The sequence below is a fragment of the Oryx dammah genome, unplaced genomic scaffold (assembly GCF_014754425.2).
Source record: "Oryx dammah isolate SB20612 unplaced genomic scaffold, SCBI_Odam_1.1 HiC_scaffold_27, whole genome shotgun sequence".
NCBI lineage: Eukaryota > Metazoa > Chordata > Mammalia > Artiodactyla > Bovidae > Oryx > Oryx dammah.
Window position 1 is genome coordinate 11738697 of NW_024070211.1, and position 27680 is coordinate 11766376.

A 27680-nucleotide genomic window follows, 5' to 3' on the forward strand; every position below is an offset into this window, starting at 1 on the left:
GACAGCTGTTGACCATTCTTGTTTTACAGATGAGAAAAGTGAAATTTCAAGTTAGTCACTGGCCCACATTGACACAGTGAGTCCATAGCAGAGTCAGCACCAAGGTTTGAATGTCCTTACTTCCAGTCTCATGTTGGAAACCACCACCACCACCTTACTACCAGTAATAGCTGCATAGCTGCTATCGTGGGCTGAGTACCCACTTTGTGCCAGGCACTGCTAAACACTTTACATGGCCTGGCTGGGATGGAAGCTGTGTAAATTAGCAGGGACCAGGCAGATAGGATCCAAACAACTCAGCCTGCTCCTCTTAATCACATGTTTCTCTTTGTTTGCATCACCGCCCCCTCTTTGCTTAGGCGCCTTGACCCATAGTTTTGCTGTTGGCCAGCTGTGTTGTCATCTCTTTGGGCTCCATGAAACTCCCTTCCCACAGTATTATTTACTGTAAAAACAATAATATAACACCAGTAGAGGCATTTAAAAGAAATCACTCTAAATCTCACCATCCTAGCCCAACAGCTGTTTTAGTTTTCCTGCCTCCTGCAAATCTCTGCCCATATGCCTACAGTACACGTTTCACACCCTTGTCATTGGGATGTGGAAAGCGTTCTGCACTCTACTTCCTTTTCTTGGTGTTGTTACTTGTGTTATGTTGTTTATAATTGTGTTTATTGGCTGTAGGAGTCCACTGAGTGTCTCCATATGGCTGGGCTATTTGCCTTTAGATTTTTATTATTGTGAATAAAACTGTATCAAAAACTTAGTGCTGATCATGCTATATTCCCTCCTTGAATTATTTCTTTCATGTAAGTAGTCAGAGGTGATTTAAGGAAGGGCTTTGACGTATATTGCTTTAAAAAGTGGTTGTACTAATTTATACTGCTGCTATAAAGGGTGATGCTGTATATAAAGGTATATCTTATCCTTGTCGTTGTTCAGTCGCTAAGTCATATGTGATTCTGAGACCCCATGAACGGAAGCATTCCAGGCTTCTCTGTCCTCCAGTATGTCTCAGAGTTTGTTCAAACTCATGTCCATTGAGTTGATGATGCCCATCCAACCATCTCATCCTCTGTCGTCCCCTTCTCCTCTTGCCCTCAATCTTTCCCAGCATCAGGGTCTTTTCCAGTGAGCTGGCTCTTTGCATCAGGTTGGTATTGGAGCTTCAGCTTCAGCATCAGTCCTTCCAATGAATATTCAGAGTTGATTTCCTTTAGGATTGACTGGTTTGATCTCCTTGCTAGCCAAGGGACCTCAGGAGTCTTCTCTAGCACCACAGGTCAAAAGCATCAATTCTTTGGCACTCAGCCTTCTTTATGGTCCAATTCTCACATCCGTACATGACTACTGGGAAAACCATAGCTTTGACTATATGGACTTTTGTCAGCAAAGTGATGTCTATGCTTTTTAATACACTGTCTAGGTTTGTCATAGTTTTTCTTCCAAGGAGCAAGCATCTTTTATTTTCGTGGCTGCAGTCACCATATCTCACCATTAGCATGCACATATTAATTAATTCCTATGAATTAGACTCACACCATCTCATGTAACTCTCACACTGCTCTTCAAAATAGGTGTTATTATATTTCCATTTTTTAGTCAAAGAACTTAATGTTCAAAGGGAGTTAAATCACTTGCCTGAAGTCACAGAACTAATGAAATGTGGAGATAGGATTTGAACTCTGCAGTACCCAACCCCACTCTAAAGCCCCTTCCTCAAGCAACAGTTAATATTTCAGGGTTATTGAGTACTCCTTAGCATCATTAAAATAAAGGCATTGGGGGCTAATTTAACAGATGTTAACTGTTAGCCTTCTTGTTTTTTAAAAAAAACTGCATTTAGACCTTTGACCTCCGAGTGGCCTACAGCCCTGTGGAATTCAGAGGGTTGGGGCTTTGAGGCCCCCAGGTTCTGTTTTGCCAGTGTGTGCTGGCAGCCGAAGAGTGTGTGTCTGGGTGCCAGATGGTTTTTGGAAACACAGAGAGACTCATGAATTCACACCCCTCAATCAACATATCAGCCTGTAGTCAACAAACTATTTGAGCCTCTGGATCTGCCCAAATTTGTTCAGGGTGGGGAGAGAAAGAAAAGTGCGCTTTCTTCTCAGAGACCCCCTCTGTCTAGCAAGGGGGGAGGGGGCTAACATAGCTGTTGGAGAATGAGATACTTAAGCATGAGGGTGAAAGTTTCAATCTTCAAGTTAGATGTTACCATTTTGCGCCCTGAAAACTGGTTTTTTTTTTTTTTTTTGGCCCTGAGGAATCTTAGTTCCCCGACCAAGGATCAAACCTGCACCCCCTGCATTGGAAGTGTGGAGTCATAACCATTGGAACGCCAGGGAGGTCCCCTGGCAAAATGGTTTTTTAAAAAAACCTGAGTAGGTTGCCAGTATTTAAAAATCTGGAGATTTCACACAAAAAATGGGAACTTCTGGCTTCATAAATGGGAAGATCTGGCAACACAGCCCGGAACCGAGTGGCAGCTGCTCCTTTTGGATGAGACCCTTACTGTCTCGTTGGTCATAGTCCCAGCCCAGCTCGTGTCACCAGTTTGCAGTTGATGTTTCGTGTCCTTGTCTGAACGCTGCAGGAAGGTGAAGGAAGCAGTGTGCTTCCGCCAAACCTGGAAGGATGGTGAAGGATGTGGAGCAGGTATTCCCGGAGGTGGGGATGATGTGAGCAGAGCTTCAGGGAACCGAGATCCACTCTCACTAGTGCAAGTAAATCCATGGTACTTGGCGTTAGTAGACATAGACACAGACACAGACACAGACACAGACATAGACACCTTGGGACAGGACACATCGAGCAGCCAGGACCAGAGCCACAAAGTCTCAGGAAATAAAGCAAAGACCTCTGAACAAGATGGCAGAGTGACTGCAGAGTGAACACACACAAAACTCACCCATTCCTTCCTAAACAGATAAGAACAATGAGTTAAAACAAAACTATATAGAAAAACATTAGGAAAATCTCCATGGTCCAGGAACAGCAGAGAAAAGACAAGTGTGGTAAGTGGGCTTGCAGTTATCAGCCCTCAAGATGCAGTGAGCAGGGAACCAGCCTATTAATGTTTTTCTCGGGTGAGGATTGGGTCTGCCTTGTTGTGGGGATAAGAGAGCCAGGCTCTCTGTAAGAAGTCAAGAGGTAAGCCTTACTCTCAGGTGCTGAAATCTCTTGGTGGCATTCGATGTATGACTGGAGACGGCCACTTGCCTCTGGTCCAGGGAAGGAAGGAAAGTTGCACTGTGCTGGCCAGCGTATAAAGCTGTGCACCTACCCATCCACTGCAAGTGAGGAGCAGCCTGGTGTCTCTCTCTGCGTTGTCTTTGTAAAGAGCACCCTGAGCAAATTAATCATATGAAAACGATAATAGGGTCATACTTAATCATCTTAAGAGGCAAAGCAGTAGGACTTTCTTTTCTGTTCATTAAGGTGTGTTCTGATATCCTCTAACTGAGGACACTTGGCAGGTGTCACAGAACCTGCACAGTCAGAGGGCAAGAGAGAAGAGGATCATTAGTAATCATGGCTTCATCCATCATGTTATAGATGAGGAAATTGAGGCCCAGAGATTTACTTAGGATTGCATAGCTGCTCAGTGCAGATGCAGGACTGGGGCCTGAGCCCCCGAGTAAAGAAGCCTTGATTTCTTTACTTATAAAATGCAGATAACATTCTGGTCCTATGGAATCTTCAAGAGGCTATGGAGCACAGTAATATGCATTTGCCTTATGTTGGGTAGCTGCCTCTCCAGAGGCATTGGTGTGGTTAATTAATTAATTTTTAAAAAGGTATCCTTTTTATTCATTTGGAGAAGGCTCTTGAGAGTCCCTTGGACTGCAAGGAGATCCCAACCAGTCCATCCTAAAGGAAATCAGCCCTGAGTGTTCATTGGAAGGACTGATGTTGAAGCTGAAACTCCAATACCTTGGCCACCTGATGTGAAGAGCTAACTCATTTGAAAAGACCCTGATGCTAGGAAAGATTGAAGGCGGGAGGAGAAGGGGATGACAGAGGATGAGATGGTTGGATGGCATCGCCGACTCAATGTGCATGAATTTGAGTACACTCTGAGAGTTGTTGATGGATAGGGAGGCCTGGCGTGCTGCAGTCCATGGGGTTGCAAAGAGTCAGACACGACTGAGCAACTGAACTGAACTATTATTCATTTATTATTTATTTTTAAAAATATTTTACTTATTTGGCTGTGCTGGGTCTTAGTTGCACGTGGGATCTTTGATCTTTGTAACAGCATGCGAGGGTCTAGTTCCCTGACCAGGGATCAAACCCGGTTACCTGCATTGGGAATGTGGCGTCTTAGCCACTGGATCATCAAGGAAGTTTCCTGGTTTATTTTTATTTATTTCTAGTTTTTGGACAGTGAATTCTTCATGGGGAGGCAGAGTAGTGGTGGTTAAGAGTGTGGATTCTGAAGCCGGCTTGTCAGGTTTGGATTCCAGCTTCACTACTTACTATCTGTGTGACAGTCAGCAAGTTTACTTAATCTCTCCTGTGTGCCTCTATTTCTACATCTGCATAACAAGGCTAATAATGGCAGCTTTCTATTAGATTACAGAGAGGGTTAAATGAGATAAAGCATTTTAAAGCCTCTAAAGCAATGCTTGGCACAGACAACGCCCCCAGTAAATGTTTACAGCCACCACCATCATCATCATCATCTTTATAGAACAGATTGTATTTCCCTTTTTTCTTTGGCAGCCAGGGAACACATCACCTAATTTGAGCCTTATATTTATAGCTCCATGCGGGACCTAATGGCATGCATTTCTATTTTCCTAACATTCTCTGGAATTATTTACCTATTTGGCTCTCGTTTCCCCCATTATGCTGACTTCTCTGTATTATTCTATTGTACATATTACTGTAAACTGTTTTAGAACAAGTTTGGAATTAACAGAGAATGAAGAAAAATACAACAGTTGGTTGATTCAGACTATCTTGACTTCCTTCAGGAGGAACTTGGAATAGGAAGTGAACTGTATTATTAAAAAAATTATAGCTAATATTTTTGATGGCTTACTGTATATTGGAGCTTCCCTGATAGCTCAGTTGGTAAAGAATCCGCCTGCCATACAGGAGACCCTTGTTCAATTCCTGGGTCAGGAAGATCCCCTGGAGAAGGGAAAGGCTACCCACTCCAGTATTCTGGCCTGGAGAATTCCATGGACTGTGTAGTCCATGGGTCACAAAGAGTCGGATATGACTGAGCCACTTTCACATTGTGTATTAGCCATTGCTACACATGCTTTGCATGTTTTACCTTAAACCTCACAGCCATCCTATGACATTGAGCCTATTGTCCCATTTTGCAGATGAGGAAAGGAAGGCTCAGAGAGATAAAGTGACTTAGCCAGTAGTTGTCAGCTGCAAGCGACAGAGCCAGGATTCAGATGTGGGCCTGCCTGACTCCAAAACACACACTCTATTCCCTTTTTGCTGCACTAAGGGGTCTCTTGGACTCTTGGGGGCAAATGAGGGTTGATACTAGTCAGCTGCCTGATGTTTTCTCTCTCATCCTGCTTCTCCTCCTGTTTCTTCTACCTTTTCTGTTGCTCGGATTCCCCAGAGCCCATGAGGGCCCCCAAAGGCCTGGCTTTTGCTGAGATCCAGGCCCGCCAACTGACCGTGCAGTGGGAACCGCTGGGCTACAACGTGACACGTTGCCACACCTACACCGTGTCCCTGTGCTATCACTACACCCTGGGCAGCAGCCACAACCAGACCGTCCGGGAGTGTGTGAAGATGGAGCGGGGTGTCAGCCGCTACACCATCAAGAACCTGCTGCCCTACCGGAGTGTCCACGTGCGGCTCGTCCTCGCTAACCCCGAGGGGCGCAAAGAGGGCAAGGAAGTCACCTTCCAGACAGACGAGGATGGTAAGAGGCCTCCTGATCCCCGGTGCCCACAGACACCACGTGTCTGAGACTGAACTTGCCCTAGGAGATTTTTTGCTTAGGTTTAAGCCGACTGTGTGACAACAGAGTAATGATACTAATATTTATTCCTTGGAAGACTTTGGGTAAAATTGGTATAATTTCTTCCTTAAAATGTTTGGGAACATTTACCAGGGAAGTCATTTCGGCCTGGAGTTTTCATTGTGGGAGGTTTTTAATAACAATTTTAATTTTCAAAATAGATATTGGAATATTCAGACTTTTTAGTCTTTGTATCAGTTTTGGTGTACTCCGTTTTTAAGGGATTTGATCATTTCACTTAATTGTCAACTATCTTGACATAAAGTTGGCTATAATATTCTCTTGTTATATTTATTGAATGTCTGCAGGATCTATTGTGCTATCCCCTTTTTCATGCCTGGTATTGGTAATTTGTGTCTTCTCTTTTTTTCTCATGTTCTTTCTTGGTAAGGGTATATAAATTTTATTAATCTTTACAAAGAGCCAAATTTTGGCCTAGTTTATTTTTTTTATTTTATACTTACGTTCTCTTCTATTTCTTTTTAAAAATGCTTTCTTTGCATTTGATCAGCTGTTCTTTTAGTTTTTTCATATGGAAGCTTGTTAGATCACTGATCTTGAGCCTGTCTTCATTTCTAATATATGCATTTAAAGCTATAAATTTCCCTCAGCCCTGCTTTAGTTTTATTGCACAAGTTTTGCTATATCCTATCTTCAGTATCATTCAGTTTAAAATATTTTCTGGTTTCTGTTATGATTCATTCTTTGACCCAAGAGTTATTTAGAATTACGTTGTTTGAGTTCTGACTGGAATTTCTCTAATTATCTTTTTGTTATTGATTTCTAGCTTACACTGTAGTCAGAGTACATACTCTAATTTTGGTCTTTTGAAATTTGATCCATGCTTTATGGCCTAATATATGGTTGTGAGTGAGTGAAAGTCTTTCAGTCCGACTCTTTGCTACTCCATGGACTATACAGTCTATGGAATTCTCCAGCCCAGAATAGTGGAGTGGGTAGCCGGTCCCTTCTCCAGGGGATCCTCCCAACTCGGGGATCGAACCCAGGTCTCCTGCATTGCAGGTGGAATCTTTACTAGCTGAGCCACCAGTGATATATGGTTAAATTTTAGTAAATGTTCCATATTTACTTGAAAAAAATGTACATTCTGTCATTGTTGAGTGTACTGTTCCACTGATATCAAGCTAACATTCATCAATTTCAGAGCGCTTTTTATATATTAATGCACGTGCACCTCATGACAACCCTATCTGGCTGTTTACTGTTACCCTTCCCATTTTGCCGATGAAGTCTCATTACTAGTAGATGGGTAGCAGAGCTGGGTTTCAAACCTGGCCATCTGTTTGAGAGCTGTTTTTCTTAACAGCTACATTCTAATCTCAGCACAGGTCCAAAGCCTTCCTCCAGATTGCTGTAAATCCCCAGGTACCCCTAAGCTCCTTGGTTAATAGTTTTTTTGTTTGTTTGTTTCCTCACATGTATAATTTTCTGTCTGCACAGCAGTGGCCCAGATATAAAATTCAACTCCTTTCTCAATTTCCGGAAAACCCCACTCACCTGAGGAAGTGTGTATGCCCTGTGCCCTACACTGACGAGGATTTGCTGGGGGTGGGAATGAAGTCTGGAGGGGTTTACCCTAAATTGGAGAAACTTAACTTTTTTCTCCTACCTATCTCAGGTTCATTGGCTGAGATCCTGTAAATTGACTGAGCAAAGATAGATTAACAAGATAAAAATAAGATAAAAAATATTAAAAAAATTTTTGTTATAAATTCCATTTATTTTTTGTTATATATTCTTAAAAATTGAAGTGTGGTTAATTTGCAATATTGTGTTAGTTTTAGGCATAAGCAAAGGGATTCAGTTTATGATATATAATAAAATAAATTTTATTAATCTTTCCAAAGCTTATATAATATATATGTGAATATATACACACACATATATATTCAGATTATTTTCTGTTATAGGAAACAGAGTTTATGAACACACGCTTTGCACATAATAGGGAGTACTCAGTGATGAGTAACTCAAAGGAGTGGTAAGAACTTGGGTTTATATAGCATCTTAACCATAGAACAATGAATTTTTAGTAAAGTGGCAAGACAAAAGAAAAGGACTTCAAACTTCTAGGAGCAGCAAATTAGGGGAAATCAAATGTATGGGGAAACTAATGGTGGTCAGTAAAGTTTGTCAGGTAGATTCCTCTGGGCTGATAAGGGTCCAGAGGTTTCTCAGTGATTAACTTCTGTCCTACCAGGTAAAGAGGAGAGGAGGGCACCTGTGCAAATTTATGTCCTACTTTTAGGCAAATAGGGGGAGGGTAGAGAAGTTTTTTTTGTGTAAGCTCCTATATTGCTTCCTCAGTTCAACTCAAAATAATCCTTATTCCAAGTGACAGATTTTGGGGTAGCATGTATTGCTACCCTTCTCAAGTAGTCTCATGTTGACTCTCAGACTGCTCCATTCTTAAAATCTGTTGACTTTCCCCTTTCCTTCTGCAAGGTACATTGTTGAGGCTGCTTCACCCCCGACCCTGGCCCCCAGGCCTCAGTTGGCTCCTTGTTTTTCTTTCTTTTTTCTCTGTCCCCCTTCTCCTGCCTCTTTTTAATATTAATTAATTATTTACTATTTTATACTTTTCACTGAAGTATTAGTATGATACTTACGGGGAGTGTGCTTATCTTAAGTGGTCAGCTCAACCTGGCATTCTCCTAGACTGCACACATCAGGATAACCCACACCCAGACCAAGAAAAAGCATTACCAGCAGCCCTGAAGGCCCCTTTTTGCACCCTCCCACTCACAGCTCCCAAAGGTAATCATTATCCTGACCTGTAATGCCATAGACTAATTTCTGCTTGGTTTTGAACATATATCAGTGGAATCATATAGTGTATATTCTCTTTTTTAATACATATAGCTGATTCACTTTGCTGTAGAGTAGACACTAACACAACATTGTAAAGCAACTATACTCCAATAAAAATTAAGTTTAAAAAAAGAAAGCCATTTTAGAAACTCTGTAACCTGGAGGATAAAACTACCCCTGTTTTCAGGACACCTGTTGTATATAATAGCCTAAACCATGATATGTTCACATAGCAACCCTTGTGGTTCTACCCAGACTAAATTAAAACATTATACATTCAAAAAACAAAAAACAAATGAAGCTGCTATGAACATTGGCATGCTGGTTCAAATGGACTAAGTTTTTGTTTACTTGGGAAAATACCTTTGAATGGGAGTGTTGTTTTGGGTGTAAGTGTATGTTGAACTTGATAAGAAATTGCCAAACTGATTTCCAAAGCGGCCATACATTTGCATCCCCATCCGTGAAAGACAAGGAAGCCTGGCGTGCTGCAGTCCGTGGGGTCGCGAAGAGTCAGACACAGCTGAGCGACTGAACAGCTGCATCGCCAGGGCGCTGCAGGTGCTCAGAATTCTCTCCAGTAGGAGGTGTTGTCAGCCTTGGGAGTTTAGTCCTTCCAATAGGTCTGTAGTTGTGGTTTTACCTTTTCTGGATCAGTGTATGTTCTTTTTATGACTGGCTTCTCTGTCTCAGCTTTATGCTTGAGATATTCAGCCAGGTTGTGTGTACAGTTCTAGAGAATTTATTCTCATTGCTGAATAATCCATTATGTGAATATTTATTCATCCTATTTACTATTGTTAGGCATTTGGGTTGCTTTCAACTATTTTACATTGGAGAAGGAAAAGGCAACCCACTCAGTGTTCTTGCCTGGAAAATCCCAGGGACAGAGGAGCCTGGTGGGCTGCTGTCTGTGGGGTCGCACAGGGTCGGACATGACTGAAGCAACTTAGTGGCAGCAGTGGCGGCAACTATTTTAAATTGTGCTGCAAATAAAATTCTTGTAGATTTTCTTTTTTTTTTTTTTTTTGGTAGATCTACACATTTTTGATGGGTTTATGCCTAGGAGTGGAACGGCTAGATTTCAGGGTTTGTGTTCATAATAAGGAGATATATCCAGTTTTCCCAAGTGATTGTGTTGAATTACACTCCCACTAACAGTGTGTGAAAATTTCAGTTGCTCTACATCCTCACCAGCACTTGGAATTGTCTTTTTCCTTTTAACATTTTGGCGGGTGAATAGTGGAATTGCCTGGTTAACTTCATTTTAACACAAGGCACTTGAGCTATTATCTTGGTTTCTGCTTTCCCCTATCTTAGAAGTTCAGCTTCCCTACAAAGGTTTATCAAAGTGTTTTCCCAAAAACAAAGAAGGCCATTCTCTTCCTAGAGGAAATTCCTGGAGCCAGCTGCAAAGATGATACCTTAAAACAAAAACAAAACAAAACCGTATCTGAAAGGGCTTCTGCTAAAATGTTGACAGTGTTTATCTCTGGGTGATGGAACCGTCGGTGCCATTAATTTTCCTTATGCTTATTTTGATTTTCTACATTGAACATATTGTTTGTGTAATTAGTAATTTTCAGACAAGAAAACATCTCCACCCATAATCCTGCCACTGTAAGGCAGTTGTTTTCATTTTTCTGGCAAATGTCTATATTTTCTGAAAACCACTCAGCTGGAACAAAATAGGAGCATTCATTCTTCTCTTCGAAATGCCTCCTGCACAGTAATGAAAATGCCAGCTGCCCTTTTCGAGTGCTCAGACGTAGGCCAGACCATATGAGAGTGCTGATAGGTATTTGCCTTGGGGCTTTATGCACATCACATCATTTAATTCCGGTGGAGGAGGTGTTGTTGTCATCCCCATTTCACAGATGAAGAAGCCAAGGCTCAGAGAGGCTGAGTAGTCCAAGCGTCCCAGCTAGGAAATGGCAAGGCTGGAATCTGAACCCAGGTATCTGGTTCCAAAGCTTGCTTTTCCCTGCCCCGTGTCATCTTTCCCTCGCAGTGCCTGGCGGGATTGCGGCTGAGTCCCTGACCTTTACTCCGCTGGAGGACATGATCTTCCTCAAGTGGGAGGAGCCCCAGGAACCCAATGGCCTCATCACTCAGTATGAGGTGGGTGGGCCCCTGGTGGACGGTGGGCCCACAGGTTGGAGAGGGAAGTGTGTGGGGTGGGAGAACAGAGGTGATCGTTGGCGTTCCTTCAGCTATGGCTGGGGTCCATACACTGTGGGCGATGGGGGACCTGAAGGCAGAAGGCAAAGGTACCCAGAGGCCTGGCTCACCTGAACCATGATGGGTGGGAGGCTACTTCCCCATCCCTTAGCCTGCCTGCTTGCCCGTTCTGCCCCTAGATCAGCTACCAGAGTGTCGAGTCATCAGACCCGGCGGTGAATGTGCCGGGCCCACGGCGTACCATCTCCAAGCTCCGCAATGAGACCTACCATGTCTTCTCCAACCTGCACCCGGGCACCACCTACCTGTTCTCCGTGCGGGCCCGCACGGGCAAAGGCTTCGGCCAGGCGGCGCTCACCGAGATCACCACCAACATCTCAGGTGAGCCCCGCCTGACCTAGCCTGGCCTCTTTGGGGAGGCCCAGAGTCCCCTGGGCACAGAGGTGGGGCTTCCTGGGGGTGGCAATGGAGGACTCCTGCTGAGATAAATGAACCATTTAGAGGGTGAGGTCAGGGAGGATTAACTCAGAGGGTTTTGGAGATGGTTGGTGGAATCCGAGGGCTGAGGTCAGGGGTCAGGGAAGCTCAGGTCAGAGGGAACAGGGAGGCAGAGGCTGAAGGGAGAGCGGTCTGAGGGCAGAGGTCAAGGAGCCTGGAGGCCTGGCCTTCCTGGTGCAGTGGCCAGGCTCCGGGCTTATGTCCTTGTCCTCTGCCCCAGCGCCCAGCTTTGATTATGCGGACATGCCGTCGCCGCTGGGCGAGTCTGAGAACACCATCACCGTGCTGCTGAGGCCGGCGCAGGGCCGCGGGGCGCCCATCAGGTGGGCACACGTGTAACCGAGGGGCGGGAGGTCAGGGCGGTAAAGGAAGAGGCCTGTCCTCTGACCCAGAACCCCCACCCAGGCCCGCTCAGCCTTGTCTTCCCTCAGTCTCCTCTTCAGGGTTCAGAGTGTCGGGAGGAGGACGTTGTGTGATCCTGGGCGGGTGGAAGGCCTGTACTCACTCCCCTCTGAGGCTGTGGGCTGTCTGGTGGTGACTGTCACAAGATCTGGAACAGGAGACTGTTTGGATCTCTCCAGAGGGCCTACCTCTGCCACCTTGGGGCTTTATTTCTCCCCAGCTTTTCCCTTGGGGGTTCCTGTTGTGGGAGACACAGGGATGAGCTTCCTGGAAGGCTAGGGCATCTGGCCAGGTGGGGTCATCTCTCTGGAGGGGCCGAGAGCTTGGCTTCCCTACTTCTTTGCAGGGGAAGCAGATGCTGCAGTGACTGTCTCTGTTGAGGAGAAGGTGCTAGAGATAAGATGGGGTGTGTGTGTGTGTGATTGTGGGTGTGATGTGTGTGTATGTGAGAGAGTGTGTGTGTGTTTGTGCAATGTGTGCACACACTTCCTGCCAGCCAGACGTCATCTTAGGGACTTTACCTGCATGAGTCATTTGATCCTCATGGCAGCCGGTGGAGTGGGTATCAGCACCCTTATTTTCCGCATCAGGAAGCAGGCTCAGAGAGCCTGGATAATGTGCCCCCGAGGCCACACGCCTGGTAAGCGATAGCACTGGGATTTGAAAGCCTGGTCTGTCTGTACAGCCTGTACCTTTCCTTAAAGTCACGGAGCCTCCCTGGCCCTCTGGTCCACCGGCTCCTTCGAGGGTCCTACTGAGACCCCCCAAGAAGGCAGGGGGTTCCCAGGTGCTCTTGACACTCACTCACTTCCTCACTCCTCCGCGCTTTCACTTTTCCCTCCTGCTTCGCCTCCCCATATTTGCTACTGCACAGTCTGATTTGGGCTGATTCCCGGACTCTAACAGGAGCTGCAGGAAGGAGTCTGCAGAGCTCAGGGGAATTTGGCATTTTGCAGGAGGCTCAGGACGCTGGTACCTCTGAATTGGGAGGAGTTGGGGACCCAGCACCTTCTCCTTTCCTTGTATCCTTGGGGGATCCTGTGAGCAGCCCAGTCAGCATCCCAGGCAAGCCTGGGATGGGGCGAGGGATGGACCATGTGAGGTGGAGAGGCCTGATGACTGTGTGACCTTGGACATGTCCCTTCACCTCTCTGAGCCTCCCTTTCCTTTGTGCCTTATGGTGATTGTCCCAGATCAACGTGTGCTTTGTTCACGGTTCATGATTATTAGCATCTCCTGGCGGGACTTGGGGCCAGGGGAGACCTGACCTCGGCCTGGGAAATGGAGGTTGAGAGGGGCCTGGGCTGGCTAATGACGGGATGAACCTGTCTGGCCTAAATCTTAGGGTGCTGGGGTGATTCCCTCCTAACTTGGGAGCTCAAAAAAAAAAAAAAAAAACAACAAACAAACCCAAACAAACCGCTGGAGAGCAAGGAAAAGGCATTTCTACTTTCCCAGAGTGCAGGCTGCCATTGTCAGTATGGGGTGTCACACGCCAAGACGTGACTGAGGCTGGGAGTGGAAAGATTTAAATTTGTCAGCATTCATTTATTTACTCTTGGCTTTGTTCCACAGAGGATTTGGAGGAGCTCATAGGACAAGGCCATTCAATATAGTGATGAAAATAAATAGAAACACACAAGGTGGGATCGGGAGACAGAGACCAGGGAACAGAAATCAGCCATCAGGCCCGGGAGATGGCAGGCTCAGAGTTGCAGACCCAGGGCTGCCTCCGGGTTGGGAGGGTATTCGAGATGTAGGTTTAGCGTGACCTCGTTTGCCTGCTCAGTGACTGGCTCCCCCACTGGAGGCCAGTTCTAGGAAGCCCAGAGCCCCAAGTGCCCAGCATAGGACTCATGTCTGAGCTCAGTAAAAACTTTCTGGATGAATCAACGCATTGTGTCTTACTCGAATTTACTGAGGCCTAGAGGGAGCTGTTGGGAACCTGGTTGGAGCCCGGGGCTTGAGGTTCCCAGGCCCTGGGAGTCAGGGTGGAGCTTCAGGGCTCGGTTGGCTTGAGTAGGGCCCACATACTTTCAGCCTTAGTTACAGGAATAACAGCTGCCCAGGCACTGGCTGCTTGTTAAACTTGCCTCTTTGCTCACCTCTACCTTATGGAGCCATCCTGTAATCATTCCCATTTTACAGAGAAGAAAACTGAGGCCCATGGAGCTTAAGTGACTTGCCCAGCTAGGAAGAGACAGAGCTGAGATGAGGGCTGTCCTGAGCCTGACCCCAAAGCCCGCACCCTTAGTCACCAGATGGCTCTCCCTGTTCTCCGGCCACCGTGACCACTGCCCTGTCCCCTCCCCATGTCCAGTGTGTACCAGGTGATTGTGGAGGAGGAGCGGCCGCGGAGACTCCGGCGGGAGCCTGGCAGCCAGGACTGCTTCCCGGTGCCGCTGACCTTCGATGCGGCGCTGGCCCGGGGCCTGGTGCACTACTTTGGGGCCGAACTGGCGGCCAGCAGTCTGCCTGAGGCCATGCCCTTCACCGTGGGTGACAACCAGACTTACCGCGGCTTCTGGAACCCACCGCTTGAGCCCAGGAAGGCCTATCTCATCTACTTCCAGGCAGCAAGCCACCTGAAGGGGGTGAGGGGCCGGCCGGGGTCATGGTGGGGGCGATCCGGGTGGGGGACAGGCTCAGGACAGATCGGAGCAGGCTGCTACAGAAGCTGGAGACAATGCCCCATCCTCCACGCCTCCACCCTTCGCCTGCCACTAGCCTTATTCCCCACCTCCTTCCCCATATTGCGCCCAGGCCTGCCGCAGCCCTGTCCACCTCCGCCTACCGATCTGAGCCCCGCCCTCCTAACCCCAGACACCTTCTCTCCAGTACTAACGCTTTCCGGGGGGCTTCTTCCTGATGGCTCAGATAGTAAAAGATTTGCCTGCAATGCAGGAGACCCGAGTTTGAGCTCCTGGGTCGGGGAGATCCCCTGGAGAAGGGCATGGCAACCCACTCCAGTATTCCTGCCTGGAGAATCCCAGAGATGACAGAGGACCCTGGGGGGCTTTTCCTGGATTCATTTCTACCCTAGCTCCCAGTGTGGCCCCTGCCGCCTCCTGAGGCCCTGGTCTCCCAACTCAGGCTCCTCTGGCTCCAGAGGGTGTCCCTTTCCTCTTCTCCCTTTCACCTGACCTTGAAGCCTGGGACCAGCCTCCTCCCTGAAGCCCCGCCCTCCTCCAGGCTCGTCCCTCCTCGGATTGCTCCTTTCCAGGCTGCCCCGTAGCCAAGCGGACCCCTGGACCTAAGCGCTACGCTCATTTCTGAGCTCCTCCTCCTCACCCTCTCCTTGTGCTGTTTTTTTTTTCCCTGTTCCCGGCCATCTCATTCCACTTTCCTAAGGCATCGCCCTATTTGTGGACCCGTCCCCTTTTTGGCCCCTCTGTCCCTGGTTCTCCCTCGACCCTCCTGCTGGTGGGGTGTGTTTAGTTACAGTTCATACCAGGAAAACTCTGACCAGAGCCAAGACAGCCTGTCTAAGGTTGCCTCTGGGGAGGGTCAGGTCCTGGCTTCAGCGGTGCTGAGACCCGCCCCATCTGTGCCTCCAGGAGACCCGGCTGAACTGCATCCGCCTCGCCCGGAAGGGTAAGTCCCCCTGGATTCAGTCCTTCAGCCACGGGTTTCTTACCTGCTGGGCTCTGGGGAGGTGGACGCTGGGCACTCAGGCCTGTGAGAGCAGAGGCGGGAGGTCTGGCAGACTGGTGGGGGCCAGGAAACATGTCCCTTCTTGGGCCCTATGTGCCCCATCTCGAGGGCTCCTTCTCCCAGCCTGGGCACACACCCTCACACCACCGTGGTCACGGAAGGGGCCTGGCAGAGGGTGAGCCATTGAAGTTGGGAATGGGGTGGTGGGTACTGGACCCTGGTCCTGGAGTCTGTATCTGCCCCCCTTTCCTGTGGGGAGGAGAAGGGGGATAGCATGGAACCTGTAGTGTCGGGATTGACGCTGCTCCCAGATGAGGAATGTGGGTGGTTCCCAGTCCTGAGATGCCCTAACTGAGCCCTCGATACATAATTCTCTTCCCTTGTTGCCTCCCAGGAGGGCGGGAGGCTGCGTCTGAAGGCCCCACACACATCCGCCATCCCCCATCCACTGAAGGATGGGGAGGATTGAGGCAGGAGAGAGGGCATCGCAGTGGGCACCACAGTCCTGTGCCTGCTGGGCTGTTCTGATGAGGAGCTATTCCAGATAGGGACACAGGGCATGTAAGGCCTCTGACCGGGGGATGTGGAAGGTGGGAGGGACGGTGAGAGATGGGTCTGATTGACTGAAAGGCGGGACACGTGCTGAGGATGATGGGCAGATATTTTTGTGCACCTGTTTGTGCAGCCTGGTTTATTCCTTGGGGCTTCAGTTTAGTCGCTCAGTCATGTCTGACTCTTTGCGACCCCCATGGATTGCAGCACGCCAGGCTTCCCTGTCCATCACCAACTCCTGGAATTTAAGATCCCTGCAAGCAGGGGGAAGGTGGTCCCCGCCTCCCCTCTGATCCTCTGTCCTGTGTTGTTCTCCCCAGCCGCCTGCAAGGAAAGCAAACAGCCCCTGGAGGTGTCCCAGAGGTCGGAGGAGATGGGACTCATCCTGGGCATCTGTGCGGGGGGCCTTGCTGTCCTCATCCTCCTGCTGGGGGCCATTATTATTATCATCCGAAAGGGGTGAGTGAGGCCAGTGCCCTGGCCCACCCGGGGCTTCTGCCTGTCCGAGGCCGGGTGAGCAGAGAGGAGGCTGAGGGCTGGTTGGGCAGCTGCCTGGCAGGCGTGTGGAGGGCTGCCAACCTGGGCATCAGGCCTGTGGATAGACCCAAGCCGGTGAGGGGAAGCCTGAGACTCTGCAGATGGAGCTGCCCCAGAGTGGCTTGGCTGGAGCCCAGGTCTGGCCGGTACCAGGTGCCCCTGTCCAGGGACAGGCTCTCAGTGCCCGCTGCCAAGGAGCCGTGCTGGGAGTGGGCCCCACCCGCCTTGCCTGCTGGGCTGTTCTGATGGGGATGGTGGAGAGGTAACCTGACTTGGCATCCTCAGTGCACAGAGATCTGCTGCCGTCGTGTCTGCCCTAAGCCCGGGGTTGGCGCGTTGTCCCTGAGCAGTGGGGGGCGGGGCTCACTCCCCTTCACACCGAGGACCCTGAGCAGCGGCTCTTCCCAGGCTCCATCTTCTCTTGGGCTCAGCTTGCCCTGGGCTCTGTTACTGTTGATCCCTGAGGAGTCCTTCTGGGCCCGTGACTCAGAGGAGACCTCCCTTCCTGCCCTTGCCATTTCCCAGGCCTCAAAGGTCCAGCCTTATGTTTGTGTGGGAGGCACTTTCAGGTACATTTCGCAGTGGGCGGAGTGAATACCAGCCTATCCTAGAACCTAGAACTTACACTGTTTTGGAGTTTTAGAAATCCAGGATGTGAGATTCTGAGAATCTCCAAGTTTAGAACTGTGGATGCTCAGAACCTGGACACTGAGAGCTGCCATTGTAGTTCAAGGATGTCTAGCCTAGTGGTTTTCCCGTCTTCCAAAAGCAGCAGAACCTATCTTCAAAACACTAAATAAACCCCTCCCGAGAGCCAGTACATGGAGCACTAAAGACTGAGCCTTGGTTTGGAGCTCGGTGGGCCTCTGAGACCCTGCCCCACCTCATTCTCCTTGCCCCACCTCATTTCCTACCAGGTAGCCCCAGGACACTGTGGTCCAAGCCCCTTAGTTGAGGAATGGAGACGCTGAGCCCCAGAGGGGGCAGAGACCCGCCCAAGGTCACCCGGGAGCCAGAGGCAGAGCCTGCTCCATCCTCTCCCCTCCTGGGCTCTGGCTTTTGCGGCCCTTGTTGCTGCCAAGTTGGGCACGCGTGGGTGGGTTGGCTCTGGGTCTCTGGGCTGTCAGGAGCAGATAAGCAGGATCCAGGGAGATGAGGGAGAACTGGGCAGGGCCCCCCTTGCCTGAGGCCCGGCCCCAGCAGGAGAGAGACTCTCCCCAAGACTCTCGGGGTGGGGACATGCCAGCAGTGGGGTGCTGGGATGGTTTGTTCAGGGCATCAGGCTCTGACTGTTCCCTGTGAAGCTTCCTGAGGCAAAATCATTTAAACTGTCATTTAATGAGTATTATGCTGTGCCAAGAGCTCTCCACACATCACCCATTAGAACCGTAGTTACTGATCACCTACTGTGTACCAGGCACTGTTCCGGCACTCGGGAGACATCAGGGAATTTTTCCTTCCTGGATCCTGACTCACAAAGCAGATTTAAGTTCCTTTTTACAGGTCGGGAAACTATTATTAAGTGACTCGCCCATGTCACTTTAAGTAGCAGGTCCTGACTGGACCCGGGCCTGACCGCAAAGCTCATCCTCCTTACGGCCGGGCATGTGAAGGGCCTCACCGCAGCTGGCACACAGTAGTTCCTGTAGGGGGCGAGGCCCTGGGGTGGGGAGTGGCACAGATAGAGGGCTGTAAGGGAGGGATCAGATTTGGGGAATTGCAGGTGGTATTTGAGTCTCTCCAGATCTACTCTTGAGGGAAGACTGGCAAAGTAGGGAAGGTCACCCACCCCAGCAAAGAGAGTGCCAGGCCCAGGAGAGGATGGATGGGTCAGAGATGCTACCAGGGCCTCACTGGGAAGCCCTCCACTTCATGCAGCTGCTACTGGAAGCCTCTAGGACCCCTTCCCCATGGCCACCTGCCTCCGCCCTGTTCCTTCTTAGATCCTCTAAAAGCCATTCAGCCCCCTTCTGTAGCCCCTTGCTGCTTTCCCCCGAATCCTACCTGGCTTTCCGGGTTCACTGTGCTCTTGAGGGCTCCTTCAGTCTGCACCGTGGGTGCCATGGGGCAGAGCAGCTCTGGCAGGGATGGGGGTGTTCAGATCAACCTGGGATATGGATGAAATGGACAGATTAGGAGGTTGCTGAGGGATAGCAGCCCCCAGGGAGCTCCCGTGCACCCAGGAAGGAGGCACCTGGGGTGGGGAGGAGGTGGCTGGGAGCAGGTCTCAGCTTCCTCATCCTGCCCCCTGGAGAGTGAGGCTGGATGCACCTGCCCCTGGGAGCTCTGGGGTGCCCCAGGCCAGCTGGACCCTTTAGTTCTGCTTCCAGAGACCCTCCCCACTTCCCTTTGCAGCACTTCCCCCACCCTGCCCACCCCACCGTGCACTTCACTCATACAGGCTTTGCTCGGTGTTGCTCTTCCCTGCTGGACTGAGAACTGCACGAGGGCAGAGGAGGCTCTTTCTTGTTGCCTGTGTGTTCCCTGGGTCCTCTGGGTATGACTTATGGATGACTCGGGTCCTCCTGAACCCGTGCCCCCACCCAGCAACCAGAGGGGGCAGGGAAGGGCTGGGTGCCTGCTTGCTGTCCGGGAGGGGATTATTTTTAACCTCACTTGTTTAGAGGAGAAAATGGAAGCTCATAGAGGTGGAGTTCTTTTAGTTATTTTTCTTCATTTATTGATTACTCAGTTTAATAAAATCTGTATCGAGGGAATACATATTCCCTGGGCACTGTCCTGGGCCCTGGGGATCCACAGTGGGCAAAAGCAACCAGGATGCGGTCCTCCTGTGCTTTGTGGCTGTGGGTGGGGAGTCTGGCATTAAACTAAAAAAAGCACAAATGCGTGATTACAAATTGTGAAAAGACCAGGGTGTCCAGGTGAAGGGGCAGAGAGTAAAAGGGGAACTAATGCAGTTGGTGATTGCGGGGGAGTCCTTAGGATCGGCCCTTTTGAAGTTATGACAGTTCAGCTGAGACCAGAAGAATGCCACTCCTTCAGCCCATCTCCCTGCCCTCAGGGCCACTATGACCAGCTCAGGGCCCTGGACCCCCACTCTGTCCCTGGGACGGGAGACGTGCTGTGTGACCGCAAGTGTTTCTCCCGCCCTGGCTGGGCCTCTGTCTTCCCCTCCCCTCTCCTTGCCTTCCCCTCCCTGCTGATGGGGTGATGTGGGCGCAGGTGAGTGGAGGATCCTGGAGCGGGCCTGGAAGGGGCCTCAGGAGGAGCTGGCTCTGGGGTCAGGGTCCTGGGCCTGGTCTGAACTCTCGCTGATCCCCCGAGAGCCGCGGGCTGACTCGACTTTCCGGGACCCGGCTCCCCGCCGGGGAGGTGAGATCAGACTTGCCCCACGACCCCACTGCTGGTGCCTCGAGGTCCCGTCAGGGGTCTCGGCCCAGCTGTGCTCTGGGTGCTTGTGAGGGGGTCACGTGGCTCCTTTAATGGACCCCATACCCAGGGGCAGTCTGGGTGGCTGAGGGTGGCCCCAGTTGGTCCTGGCATCCAGCGCCCCTCCCCTTCCCGGCTCATTTCTTCCCAGCTTGCAGAGGGTTGTCCCCTCAGGGCAGGGGAGCCTGCGGGGGGGGGGGGGGGGGGGGGGGGCGGGCAGGGGGACTGCGGGGGCGGGGGGGTGGTCTGCAGGGGTGAGTGCACAGTTACCTCGAGTGTGTGAGTACAGGCATCTGTGTGTGAGTGTGTTTGTGAATATATATGTCTGTGTATCTGTGTGTGCCAGTGTGTGTGTTTGAGTACGTGTCTGAGTGCATATATGTAATAGGTCTGTGTTTGTAAGTGCATGAGTATGTCCATGTGCTTCTATGTGAGTGTGTGTATCCATGAGTGTGTCTGCATGTGTGAGTATTTCTCTTTGTGAACACATGTGTGTAAAAGCTCTGCTTCCCTCCAGGCCCTTTCCCCACCTCCTTCTCACTCCAGCAGTGGGCTTGGGGAAGGTTCTGGAAGGAGCAGGGCCAGCCCTTGGGTCAGAGACGGCCCTTCTGACCCGTCGGTCCCAGGCCAGCCCGGTCCCCAGCAGATAAAGCACCAGGCCCCTCCTGCTGGTGGTGCTGCCCTGGGCCCTGCCTCGTGCACGAACCGTGGCCCACCTGTGTGTTCTCTTTGCACGCTGCCAGGAGAAACCACTATGCGTACTCCTACTACCCGTAAGTAGCGCCCCTGCCTGGGGGCCCCGCCCCTCCTGGGGAGCCCCCGCCCCCGCCTCTGCCCTGCCTGGGGTCAGCGCCTCCTCCACGGCCACCCTGCCCCTGAGCTTCCCTCCTCTGCTCTTTCCTCTCCCCGCCGTCCTCCTGTGTGGAGGTCATGAGCGCTCGCTCTGTGCTGAGTCTCGGGTTCAGAACCAGCTCTCTGAGCTGCCACAGACAAGTCACTGGACCTCCCGGAGGCTCCTGTCCTCTTGACCCCGAGGCAGCCCCTTGTGTCTCAAGCCACTCTTGCTTGTCAGGACCTCCCGACATCAGACCTCAGTCCACATCCAGGAAGGTCTTAGCCCGGGTCCCGCTCTGGGTCCACAGCCTGTGTGCGCGTGTGTGTGGGGGGCAGACATAGGGCGGCTCCCAGGGCACCTCCAGCCTTTCTCTAGCTGGGCCCAGCTCCTCAGACCCACCTATCCCTGGTTGCCTCCCCTGAGCTCAGTTCTTCACACAGAAACCACATAACAACCCTGAGAAGAGGCCCTGTGATTGCCCCATTTCACTGATGAGGAAACTGAGGCTCAGGGAGGTTAAGGACTTGTCAGAAGTCACAGGACATGCAGACACAGGGGTACAGCCCAGGCCCCCCTTTAACTCCATGGCCTGCTGATGCCACTCTGTTTTCTGCCTCTGGGATCTCTGACCCTGCAAGCCTTCCAGATCATTCCCCTGCACCCATGCTTGTCCCCTCCTTGCAGAGCAGGCCCAGGTGGCCCTGGGCCAGCCCAGAGGACGGTGGTCTTTTACCTCCTCCTTGGACCCTCTTCTTGTATCGACATCACCCATTGTCACCCTGGCTTTTCCAGCAACCACACCCCCGTCAACACACGTGGAGCCTCCAGCTCAGCTGTTCCTTGAGCTCCTAACAAGGCAGCTCTCCTGCTCCCTCTACTCTGCAGCTGTTTTTAAAAAACATTATTTTATTGAAGTGTAGTTGATTTACAATGTTGTGTTAATATCTGCTGTACAGCAAAGTGACTCAGTTACACACATATATGTATTCTTTAAAAATTTTTTTTAATCAGAGGATAATTGCTTTATAGTATTGTGTTGCTTTCTGCCATACATCAACATGAATCAGCCATAGGTATACATGTGTCCCCATCTCCCACCCCATCCCGCCCCTCTGGGTTGTCACAGAGCACCTAATTTTGAATCTAAATGCCGAACTTTTCTGAGTGTCCATATTACACGCCATCGGCTTGATCTCATCCTGAGGTCGGCTGGAGGCCGCAGTGAGCGGTGTCCCTCCTGGCTCTGTCTGCGGATCTGGTTGGTTGGTGTTTGAAGTTCTTCTGCCAAGTAGAGCAGGAGGCCTGGACGGGAACAGCCCTGTGGTTCACCGCTGCAGACCGCCTCCTAGGCCAGGATCCTCTTGGGACGGGTCCCCCTGGGGCTGCATGGTCCAGCCAGCCGGCAGGGCTGTCCTCTGTCCGAGGCCCTCTGTCTGTCGTCCCTGTGGTCGCTGGTGTCTGACCTGTCCCCCCGCCCTCTGTCTCCTTCCCCACCTCTCTTCTTGTCATTAGTCCTTTTTTTCCCTCCTCTCCCTTCTCTGTATCTCTAATTCTCTTGTCCCACCCTTGTCTCCCTCTTCACCTCCCTTCCTCCTCCACCTTCTGTCCTATGTTGATGGTCAAGGTCACAGCCACGGAGACCTCTCCTCATCTGCCTCCAAAGGGTCTTTGGCTCTGCCCTGGGCCACAGTGAGGGAGATAGCCAGAGCCTGAAGGTGGGTGGGAGTCAGAGGCTTGGGCCTGCTGAGCTGTCTCAGATTGGGAAAGTCATACCCACCGCAGCGCATAGCCACACTGGTCCCCAGCACGGACACAGAGTCCTCTTTCCTGTGTTTCCCAGAGGAAACACATTGTTGTCCTGGCAGGAGGGGCATCCAGAGGTCATCCTGTCTCTCCCCCTGCCCCCAGCAGCTCTGGAGCCAGGATGGGCTGAGTGGAGTTTGTCTCTCTGGGGGAGTGAGTCCCACACTATCCTCTTCATCTCCACGATGACCAGTGTCCCTGAGCCCGCACGACCTGGAAGTCCTCTCTCAGGTCTGCCCTGAGTCCTGCATGCTGCAGGGCTGGGCAGGTGAACGGCTCTCTGGTCTCGAGCCTTCCCTGTGATCGGGTCCCGGCTCTTCTCCAGTCTCAGTGCTGTTCCCACGTCCTTTCTCTTTGTCTGGCTTTCAGCCCCTCGGACGTGGAGCCTTGAGCCCTGCCTCCCCACCCCTGTACTCCCTCCCACTTTCCTCTGAGTTCCCTGGGGTTGCAAACTACCATCCACGTCTAAAGCTGGACTGGAGACTTGGGCTGTGCAGGGGTCCCTGCCCAGGGTCCTCTCCGAAGCTCCCCCTCTTGGGAGGGACTGGGCCTTCTCCCTCTGCAGCTTCTGGCAGCTGGATGGGCTGGTGGGCAGCGACAGGAATATGGATGCTGTGTGAATTACTTAAGTCTAGTGTGGCCTGTGGGAGGACCATCCTGGGGTTCCTGGGGGTAAGAAAAAGTTGTGATTGGAATTTATTCTGTGTCCACTGAACACTGGACACTGAGACTGGCCGAGCTCTAACCAGACCCTCTGACTGAAGGAGAATTGCAGTGCTTTCCCATGCAGGAGGAAGAGGTCCCAGGGCAGCTGCCTGGTGAGGCCAGAGGAAGGAAGGTTATGTGTAGGGCCTGCAAGGCCGGAGCTGGGCTGCCGTCTTCCTCGTTATGGATGTGGTGATTGTTGTGACGCGACAATAGGCCTAGAGTGACTGTCCTCCCCATTTTCTGAGCCCTCAGGCCCAGTGAGAGTTAGGAGGCATATCCCAGCCTGAGGCCACCACTGCTCCATCCCTTGCTCTCAGCAAAGGTCCACAGGATAGGGACCCTTGTTCAGTTCCCAAGTTGTGTCTGATTCTTTGCGACCCTGTGGACTGCAGCACACCAGGCCTCCCTGTCCCTCCCTATCTCCCAGGGTTTGCTCAAACTAATATCCATTGAATCAGTGATGCCATGCAACCATCTCATCCTCTGTCGCCCTCTTCTCCTTCTGCCTTCAATCTTGCCCAGCATCAGGGACCCCGCCTGGTCCCTTTTGGGCAAAGAGGCAGCTTTCCGGGTCTGGTGAGCAAAGGATGGGGCCAGAGTCCCTTCAGTATCCAGAGATGCTTCTAGACTGGCTCCTGGCCTCAAGGCCCCTGACTGCCGGGTCTCCCCATCCACCTCTGGGTGCTGTCCTGCCCAGCTGAGCACCCGTGACTCCCATCGACCCTCCTCTGCAGGAAGCCAGTGAACATGACCAAAGCCACCGTCAACTACCGCCAGGAGAAGACCCACATGATGAGCGCTGTGGACCGGAGCTTCACGGACCAGAGCACCCTGCAGGAGGATGAGCGGCTGGGCCTCTCCTTCATGGACGCCCACGGCTACAGCCCCCGGGGTGAGTGCCTGCCCCTTCCTCGTGGCCCCCAGGCACTCCTGCCCCAGACTCCTGAGCCAACAGCACGGAGCCCCCCATCAGCGGATCCCGTAACACCGCGAACCACAGGACTAAGCATCCTGCTGGGTACCAGCACAGGCCCTGGGGATACAGAGAGGGCACTGGTGTGAGCTTTAGGAAAAATCGAGGTCTTAGATGCAGATTCATCTAAAAGGAGTGTGAGTTCCCTTGTTAACTGTGAGAAGTGTTCTGGAGACTCGGGGAAGGGAGCGCTGCTGTGGGGTCAGAGCCATCTCCTTCCTGCTGTGTGAAAGGGAGTGCTGTGGAGTTAGACCTCGGTTTGCATCTCAGGTCCCCTGAGCTGTGTGACCTGAGGCAAGTGGCTTAACCTCTCTGGTTGTCTGCTTCCTCATGTATAAAATGAGGAAGGAGATCATCTCTGCTGGTGGTGCCACTGGGAGACTAAATGAGAATGTGTACACATCGTTTAGTAGGGGGAGGAGGGTGAGTCAGCTGTATATGCTAGGAGCGTCTCATCAATCGCTTCATCACACATCTTTTGATCTGACTTAGTGCTGATTTGTGCAAAAGGAAATAGACTATTTAGGAAAATCATGAAGTCGTAATAATACAATAAACACTGGTAAAGCCCACTGGTGAATGTGAAAGTCATCTGAATGCGTCTCTCATAGCCCCTACCTCCCTCTTAGATGTAAATATTCCCTTGAAATTTATGTTTATAACTTTCTTGGCTTTGGGGGAGTAATTTTTACCATGTGTGTGTGTCCCCAAACAGTGCATGCTATAATTTCGCTCATTCTGAGCTTGATAAAAATGAAATTGCTCTCTATTTTTCAGCTCACACCATGTTTCCAACATTTACCCAGGTGGATATTTTGCTATAGTTCATTTATTTTCTCTGATGTATAGTTTTCCATTGTATGAATATATCACAATTTATTTCTCCATCCTGCCATCCACGGGCATTTGATTTGTTCCTAGTTTTCTTGTTATTACAAACGAGGCTGCTGTGAATGTTCTTAAATGAATCTCTAGATGCACCTGCACAGCAGCTTCTGGAAATAAGAGCTGCTGGATTATAAAGTATGTGCTTGTTCTGCTTTCTGAGACAGGGCCAAATTGTTTTCCAAAGCGTCTTTGCCTGTGTTCATTCCTAGCAGCAGGGTGCAAGAGTTTGCATCACTCCACATCGAGATCAGAACTTGCCAGGCTTCTTCACTTTCACCAAACTAGTTTGTATAAAGATGGTAATTCTCTGTAGTCTTAATTTGCATTTCTCTGATTACTAATGAAGTTGAACATATTTGTAAATCATCATCGGCCATTCAGGTTTCTTCTTCCGTAAAATGCCTGTTCATGTCTTTTACCTAATTTTCTGTTTGGTTTTCTGTTGCTTTCTTAGTGGTTTTTAGGAGTTCTTTATATATTTAGGATGAGACTCATTTGTCTCTTATGAATTGCAAATATCTTCTCCCAATTTGTGGCTCATCTTCACTGGTTATTTATAGTGTCTTTGGAGGAACAAATTTTTGTGTCGATTTAGTCAAGTTCATCAGTCTTTTCCTTTTTGATTTCTATTTTTGTGTTTGTTTAGTGGATTCTTCTGTATGCAAAATTGCAAGGCATTTTTTACTTTTTTCTAAAACTTTTAATATTTTGCACTTCACTTTTACATCTTCATCCATTTGTAGTTGATTTTTGTATGTGATATAAATTATTTTTTTTCTATAGGGAAAATCAACTGTCCCAGCATCAGGTATTACAGTTCATATTTTCACCACTGATTTGCAGAGCCACCCCGTATCATATATCACATTTCCATATATATATGGACTATGTTTTGGCTCCCTGTTCTTTATCATAGGCCAGTTTGGTGATTTCCATGTCAGTACCAAACTAGCTAATTACCATAGGTATCTAGGTCTTGATATCTGAAACGTCAAGCCCTCCCAACCTTGTTCTTCACCAAGGATGTCTTGGCTATATTTGCCTTCGTTCTTTTTCTTACAAGTTTTAGAATCATCTCTTCAAATTCCTTGGCAAACTTTGTTGGTGGAATGTGCATTGAATCTTAGGATTGGTTTTCATTGTGTAAAACCGAAACTCGATATCCATTAAACTTCCTGTTCCCTCTCTTCTCAGTTCCTGGCCACCACCATTCTACTTTCTATGACTTTGATTGCTGTCTCATATAAGTGGAATCATGCAGTGCTTGTCTTTAGGGACTAGCTTATTTCACCTAACGTAATGTCCTCAGAGTTCATCCATGTCGTAGCACCTTTTAGAACTGCCTGTTTTTAAATTGCTTTTTGAAAAAATTAATTTTTTTAACTCTTAGTTTTTGGCTGCACCGCATGGCATGAGGGATCGTAATTCCCTGCCCAGGGGTCATACCTGTGGCTCCTGAAGTGGAAGCTCAGAGTCCTAACCACTGCGCTGCCAAGGAACTTCCAGAATTGCCTTTCTTTTTAAGGCTGAATAATATTCTATTGTATGTATATGCTCACTTTTCTGACCCATTTGCCTGTTGATAGACACTTCGGTGGTTTCTAATTTTTAGCTATTGTGAATAACACTCCAGGCAAGAATACTGGAGTGGGTTGCCATTCCCTTCTCTAGGCGATCTTTCCAACCCAGGAATGGAACCCAGGTCTCCTGCACTGTAGGCAGATTCTTTACTGCCTGAGCCACCAGGGAAGCCTGCTATGAACATGGGCATATACAAACATCTTTCCGGGTCCCTGCTTTCAGTACTTTTGGGTATATACCCAGAAATGGAATTGCTGGATCATATAGTGGGTCTATTTTTAGTTTTTTGAGGGCCTGCCATGGTTTTCGACTGTGGCTGCACCATTTCGCATCACCCCAGTAGTGCACAGGGTTCCAGTTTTTCCCACATCCTTGCCAGTACTTGTTTTCTGTTAAAGAAAAAAAAATTATAGCAGCCATCCTCATGGATGTGAGATGGTATCTTGTAGTTTCTATTTTCTTTTCCCTAATGCTGGAGTGATGTGATGTTGAGCATCCTTTCATGAGTTTATTGGCTGTTTGGGTACTTTATTTGGAGAATTTTTGAATTGGGCTGTTTGTCCTTTTACTATTGAGTTTTAGGAGTTCTACATTTATTCTGGATATTAATCCTTATCAGATAAATGATTTACAAACATTTTAATCTCATTCTGTCGGTTGCCTTTTTACTCTGCGATTAGTATCTTTTAATGAACAAATGTTTGTGCTTTGATGTTGTCCATTTTGTCTGTTTTTTTCTTTTGTTGCTTATGCCTTTGGTATGATAGCCCAGAAATTCTTGCCAAATCTTATGTTATGAAGCTTTTGCCCTGTGTTTAGGTCTTACATTTAGGTCTTTAGTCCTT

The 27680-nt window shown here is 49.7% G+C and overlaps 1 protein-coding gene across 3 annotated transcripts in view; it reads left to right on the top strand.

The window, feature by feature from the left end:
• PTPRU (protein tyrosine phosphatase receptor type U) overlaps positions 1-27680 on the top strand; it is an 86579-nt gene that overhangs the window by 31417 nt on the left and 27482 nt on the right. For 2 of the 3 annotated variants that reach the window (XM_040229851.1, XM_040229852.1), the window contains exons 8-15: positions 5594-5902; positions 10845-10954; positions 11194-11395; positions 11733-11835; positions 14235-14508; positions 15472-15508; positions 16441-16579; positions 24128-24285. In XM_040229851.1, coding sequence (XP_040085785.1) covers positions 5594-5902; positions 10845-10954; positions 11194-11395; positions 11733-11835; positions 14235-14508; positions 15472-15508; positions 16441-16579; positions 24128-24285 — 1332 coding nt within the window. Of the gene's footprint in view, positions 1-5593; positions 5903-10844; positions 10955-11193; positions 11396-11732; positions 11836-14234; positions 14509-15471; positions 15509-16440; positions 16580-20790; positions 20821-24127; positions 24286-27680 lie in introns of all 3 variants that reach the window. The other variant, XM_040229853.1, reaches the window with a different exon arrangement.